General features: G+C 43.6%; 1 protein-coding gene across 1 annotated transcript; it reads right to left on the bottom strand.

The window, feature by feature from the left end:
- Positions 1-5,010: 5,010 nt before the first annotated feature.
- Positions 5,011-6,318, bottom strand: LOC135057431 (modulator of apoptosis 1-like). Its single transcript, XM_063963324.1, has one exon. It carries the CDS (start codon positions 6,316-6,318, stop codon positions 5,011-5,013), a length of 1,308 nt encoding a protein of 435 aa, XP_063819394.1.
- Positions 6,319-6,720: the final 402 nt, after the last annotated feature.

Here is a 6,720-nt window from a genome sequence, read left to right as displayed (position 1 = left end):
TGTAGGTTCTGCACTGGCTTCTCCCCCGACTCCTCCCTAGGGGAGGACTGTAGCTGCTGAGCTGGCCCCTTTCTGCATGTGGCGAATCAGGAGTCTTGCTGGGATGGCTTCATCTCGGTTTCTAGGGACGCGCTGCCCTCCTTCCCTCCATCCGCCCATCCGCATCTCCAGTCTGCCTCCGCCTGGCCAGCCGTCCTATCCCCGCCGTGGAGCCCGCACAAGGTACGCTGGGGGTAAGCAGTGCTTGGGGAATCTATGCCCACCTCCCCTGCTCCCAGCCGCGGCTCAGATCTGCCCTGTATTGGACGTGCTACTCGGTCTCCAGTCGCTTCCGCACAGCTCTCACGACAGCTCAGGAGACCCGAGTGCACACACGAACAGGGGGAACAGCATTCTGCCTAACTGCCGGCGGGGAGCTCTATTTATCCTCCCCAGACCTCCGTCTCGTGAGTACCCCTTCCCGCCATAGCCGCGCGATCTCCCCTCACCGCCGCCAATCATTACCTGTCTAGCCCCAGGCTCGCGGTCAGCCATGAATCACCGGCTCGTGGACCGGCTTTTCCCGCCTGGCAGATTATCGCTCCAGCAGCGCGCGGACCACACAGTTGCCTCATAGACAGATCATTGCTACCCTGCAGGCTATTGCTAGGCATCCTAAGACTAGACTGTCCTTCAAACATCACCTCACAACAGTCTATACCAAACCTATACAATATATACATGTAAATAATGAAATACAAATTTTATCCCTTCAACAATCCATCTATATACATATATAATATCATATTTTATCATATATTATTATATTACCCATATATTAATATGTTTATTTCCCCTACCAAAGATATCTATATATGAACCAAACAAGTATTATACTATATAGATATAATAATTTATTACTAAACGATAAGTAGCAGATATTATTCAGGTTACACTCTCCCCCTGGTGATCTGTATATTTATCCATCCCCATTTAAATCGGATCACCAAATACCTTCCCCTTTTCTATACCCGAAATAAGGCCAAGTAATTACTATATTTGGATTAATGATTTGAGGTAAGTATGCAGGTTTACCTAATTCTGGATAGGTTAATATTAATGGAGGCCTCCGTTCCCTGGATGGCCTATAACTATGCACTATATCCTCACCAGTCTCTGTAGTCCCAGTTTCCATGCAAGACTCCCTGGTTAGGTTAACATTGTTATCATTTATACTACTTTCGGATGTAACTTCTCTCTCAGAGTCCAACCCACCATCCTCATTAGTAATACTGACTGATATATTACAATCGTTTTCAGGGACAATCTCATTTAACCCATTGGGCGTGATAAAATCGGGCAATTGGGGAACAGAGCTATCAGGATCCTTATCACAATAGAAATACCCTAGACCACATTCTCTGTTCTCAGGATCTTCATTAGGATCCGCAGCAATTTCTGGGGAGTGGCATCGTCCTTGAGAAGATCGCAACCTACTACCATTTCGCCAATTAGAGCTTAACAGTGATTCATCTTCAACTGCTTCGGGGAAACGAAGATCTTGGGCTATAGGCAAAAGATGTTGTCGGTGGTAAGTAAGAATTGGTCCCTCCCCCGACTCTGACCTTAGTTTATAAACTGGTATGTTAGGTAATTTTTCAATTACCACATATGGATCAGGTTTCCATCGATAAGCTAATTTTTGTCGTCTAGGAAGTCCCAATTGCTGTACTAGCACTCTATCCCCTATTCCTAATACATTTTCTTTTATGCGCAGGTCATATCTAATTTTATTCTTGACCCCTGCTTTGTTTGAAGCGTCCTGAGCTAACTTATGTGCATGTCTAAGCTCTTTTCGTAATTTAATTATATACTGGGAATGTGTTTGTCCATCAGCATCCCGGGAGGGAAGTCCTAATGAAACATCTATTGGTAGACGAGCTTCCCGCCCAAACATTAATTCATATGGGGAGTACCCAGTGGATTCATTCTTAGTGCAATTATAGGCATGCACCAAGTGACATATCCGTCTCCTCCACTGTGTTTGGCCCATGGGGCCCAAGGTGCCCATCATATCAAGCAAGGTGCGGTTAAATCGCTCTGGCTGAGGATTACCCTGTGGATGGTAAGGGGTAGTCCGGGATTTCTTAATCCCACAGCACAGACAGAGCTCCCGAATAATTTTTCCCTCAAAATCCCGCCCCTGGTCGGAGTGCAATCGGGCTGGTAAACCATAGTGAACAAAGAACCGTTCCCATAAAGTTCTTGCTACAGTAATAGCCCGTTGATCAGAAGTAACATAAGCCTGGGCATAACGGGTGAAGTGATCCGTTACTACCAGTATATTACATTCCTTTCCAGGTGATGTTGCCAAGGATAAATAGTCAATACATACTAGATCCATAGGACCCTGGCTCTGAAGATTAACAAGAGGGGCGGACTTGGTGGGGAGAGTCTTCCTCAATATACAACTACCACATGTCCTACAGTATTTTTCAATATCCTGGTCCATCGAGGGCCAATAAAACCGATCAGTTATCAGTCCCTTAGTTTTTTCTACCCCGAGATGGCCGTGCTGGTCATGCAATGCATTCAAAATAGTGTTTCTATAACACTGAGGAGTAACTAATTGTGATTTGAATTTTCCATTGGATTTAACTAATTCACGGTAAAGTATTCCATTCTTTAGGGTCAATTGCTTTATTTGCCGCATCAATAATTTTGATGCATGGGTTAGAGAACTCATATTACACTCAGCACGACCAGACTCCAGACAGAGTATAACAATGGAAATATCTGGATCATTACGTTGTTCCATACGGATCTTTCCCTGACCTATATGCGGCAAGCCTTCTAATTCTAGTTGGCTTAACCAACAATAGGCCAGAGGTAATGCCTGGTCTGAGGCTCCAAGGGCACTAATGCATTCCCCATTATCTGCCGTTACACATGAAATGCTAAAGCACAATCCTTTGATGGTGGTGGAAGGAACTTCAATCCACTCAGATCCATCTATTTCATTCTCAATTCTAGATAATCTAGACAAAGAATCTGCATCTATGTTGTTGATACCTGGGCGATATTTAATCTTAAAGTCATAAATAGACAAAGTGGCTAACCATCTGTGCCCGGTGGCATCTAATTTAGCTGTGGTAAGCACATAGGTTAGAGGATTATTGTCAGTGAATACCTCAAAATTTGCCCCATACAGATATTCATGAAATCTATCAGCAATAGCCCATTTAAGAGCAAGGAACTCCAATTTGTGGACAGGATATCTCCTCTCACTATTGGACAATCCCCGACTGATATAAGATACAGGTTGTAACCTTCCTTCATGAGTTTGGTACAACACGGCACCTAAACCATCAAACGATGCATCCACATGTAATGTATAAGGCAGAGTGGGGTCAACATAGGCCAATACAGGAGCATTGGTAAGACTCCATTTTAATTTAAGGAAGGCCTCCTCACACTCATGAGTCCACCTATTCCCAAATTCCTCAGAGGGCTTAAAATATCCCTCCTTTTTACATGAGGATACCTTTGTAATTTTACCAACGGGAGGATATCCCTTGGTCAATTCAGTGAGAGGACGACATATTACAGAATAATAGGGCACAAACCGGCGATAGTACCCACAAAACCCAAGGAAAGATCTTAATTCCTTTAATTTCGTAGGCCTAGGCCAATCATTTACCGCCTCAACTTTAGTAGGATCGGTAGAAATACCCTGTCGACTCACCACATGTCCCAAGTAAGTTACCGAGGGAAGGCAGAACTTACATTTATCCACAGAAAGTTTAAAGCCTTTCTTCAATAATCTATCCAGTACCTTGAGCAGACGGTGGTTATGTTCCTGTAGTGAGGACCCAAAAACTATAATATCATCAAGGTAAACTAATACCTCGCGATAGTTCATATCACCCACCGTCTGCTCCATGGTTCTCTGAAAGGTGGCCGGGGCACCCTTGATTCCTTGGGGCATCTTTAAAAATTCAAAGAAACCCAAAGGACAAATGAAAGCAGTCTTTTCTCTATCCTGGTGACTCATAGGTATTTGGTAATACCCACTCCGAAGATCCAACACTGTGAACCACTGGCTCCCCTGTAAACAGTCCAACGCCTCCTCTATTCTAGGAACCGTGTACTGATCAGGCACAGTGCGTTGATTAAGTGTGCGATAATCAATACACATTCTAATTTTGCCATTCTTTTTACGGGCTACTACGATAGGAGAGGCATAGGGACTTTCAGAGTGTTGAATAACCTCTGTTTCAAGGAGAGTCTGAAGATGCTGTCTGACGTCATCGAAGTCGGCAGGAGCAAGTCTGCGTGACCTCTCCCTAAAAGGCGTTTCATTAGTCAGCTTTATACAGTGTTCGACACCTTTAGCTCTTCCTAAATCCCATTCACCAAGAGAGAAGACATGCCTTCGGTTCATCAATTCCTCACATAAACTATTTTGTTCTACCAACCCAATGTCACTCCCCTGAAAACATGTGGTTAAGTCTTCTATGGACAGATCCTGAGCCATTGAGGAATCACTGTGCTCAAACTCCCCGTCCTGGTATTTTTCAGTACAAATTGTCTTAGTAATAACTGTCGCTTCCCTACACCTTTCTAAACACCAGTCACTGAGGACCCTAAATAAATGAGCATTAGTCCCAATAATCACAGGCATGACCGTTTTATCACCTGGTGATTCAGGGCATACTAGAGCAATTAGAGGTAATGGCTCCGACACACCCATAAATTCCGCTGGAAACTCTATGTTGACTACCACATAACCTAAATAAGGGTATTTCTGTTCACTCAATCCCCAAATTACCAGTCCTTCCAGGGGCAGGATAGGAACATTAGAGAGATAATGTCTATACCAATGTTCGAATATAATGGACACCTGAGACCCACTATCCAATAACACAGGACAGGGATGTCCATTTAATTTAACTACCACACGTGGAGCGGGTCCGATCATACCATCCGGAAGAGAATTACTCCACTGGGTACTCCCCATTGAATCTACATCTAATTTCTGGGAGACGACGAGGGGCCCGCCAATCTCCCACCATCGTTTCCCTGAGGAGAGGAATTATTTGTCTGAACGTTAGTTTCCCCTTCATTCATTCCCCAGTCTATGGAACAGTCCACTGCTCTATGTCCTAACTGTCCACATCGGAAACACCCTCTGCTTATAAAATTTCCACCTCTCCTAAAATTCCCTCTGCTATTGTTAAACCCCCTAGTGGAATTACTGGAATTAGCGTTAGATGGTACCACCCTTTGATTTAGAGCAAGAATAAGCTGGTCTATTTTCTTATTTTGTTCCACTACCAAGGTAACTAACTTATCCTCCCGTGATCCTTGGGCCTCAGGCGAGGGAACCACCACTTTTACAGCCTTAGCATGAGTCTTTTCTCTGGTAGCAATTAAAGCTTCCTCCTGAGTAATCTCTTTAATTAAGTCATTAAGGGTGGGACTTCCTAATAATAGAGATGTACAACGCAACCGTTGAGCCACAGGGTCAGTTGTTAATGCTCCCCTAATTAACTGTTTCAATCGGCTGCTATTAATTTCAGCAGGAGCTAACCCTCCTTTATCTATAATTTTATGGATTAATTTATCTAATCTGTACACATACTGGGATAACTTTTCTCCTGTCTCCTGATAAGTATGGTGAAATCTGGCAACCAAATCACCTACATCCTCCAATGTCCCATATGTATAATCTAAGGCTTGGAAGTAGTCAGCTACTGCAGCTTCGGGATTACTTTTTCTAGTAGCCTGGATAATTCCCATAGCAGGTCCCCGTAGACTTTCCACTATTCTTTGTTTCTTTATGTGGTCAGGACAATGCCACTCCTCAGACTGTTGTATGGCTGCCTCTCTCCATGCCTCATAAGATTCCTCCCCGACAGGCACAGGGAGTATTCCTGAAAAAAGTCTCAATCGCCTGTAACTACCCTCATAGTGCCACCTTTCCAATTGATGTACTACTTTATCAGCTATCACCTCTAACTGATTACCTAATTTTTCTTCAATACCCTGTGTTTGACTACCTTCTCTCTCAGTCGCGGAGGGATCTCCACTGACTGGAGTAGACATGTCACCCACAATTAAGGGTTCAGCCGCCCTTTCACTTCCATCCTTTTCAGGCCATATAATTATCCACCGACGTTCTGGGTTAGATCTCACAGCCACCACTTTAGGAAGCAATTCAGACTCTAAATCATGACTGGTAGTTATCAGTACAGCACACATCTCTCCATTTTCCTTAAATTGTTTATCAACTATCCTGGGTTGTTTCACCCCAAACAGAAACAACATCTCTGTCATAATTGTACCGTCAGTGGTGTCTGTGAGATCCCCCCTTAATACAAAACTCCTTTCTGGATTTACTCCCTTTATTATACACCATTCCAATGCCTCATTACTTGTATATTGATTCATTTTGGTCACTGTGCTTCACTTACTCCTGAGTATATTATAAAATTATCTCACGCGGTGCCTCCAAATGTAACCCCTCTCTCACCACCCAGGGGTATGTAATACATATGTGCCTCCACCCAAGCTATATTTAGGCTTGCCTGGGTAAGCCTCTATGTCTAACACTGTAGAATAATTGTATATCTATATGACTTCTATACCTAGGCGAATACTTTACAATATATTATTGTACCTGTTCTTCTCTTGGTATTTCCAGGATCGCCGGACAGAATTTCATATCACAACATATAT

Source organism: Pseudophryne corroboree, chromosome 3, assembly GCF_028390025.1.
Source record: "Pseudophryne corroboree isolate aPseCor3 chromosome 3, aPseCor3.hap2, whole genome shotgun sequence".
Taxonomy (NCBI): domain Eukaryota; kingdom Metazoa; phylum Chordata; class Amphibia; order Anura; family Myobatrachidae; genus Pseudophryne; species Pseudophryne corroboree.
The sequence above is the reverse complement of the archived record's forward strand: the minus strand, read 5'-3'. Positions and strand labels throughout refer to the sequence as shown.

Bases quoted from the DNA above. Each gene is read 5' to 3' on its own strand.
- LOC135057431 (XM_063963324.1), bottom strand. From the start codon at position 6,318: ATGACAGAGATGTTGTTTCTGTTTGGGGTGAAACAACCCAGGATAGTT.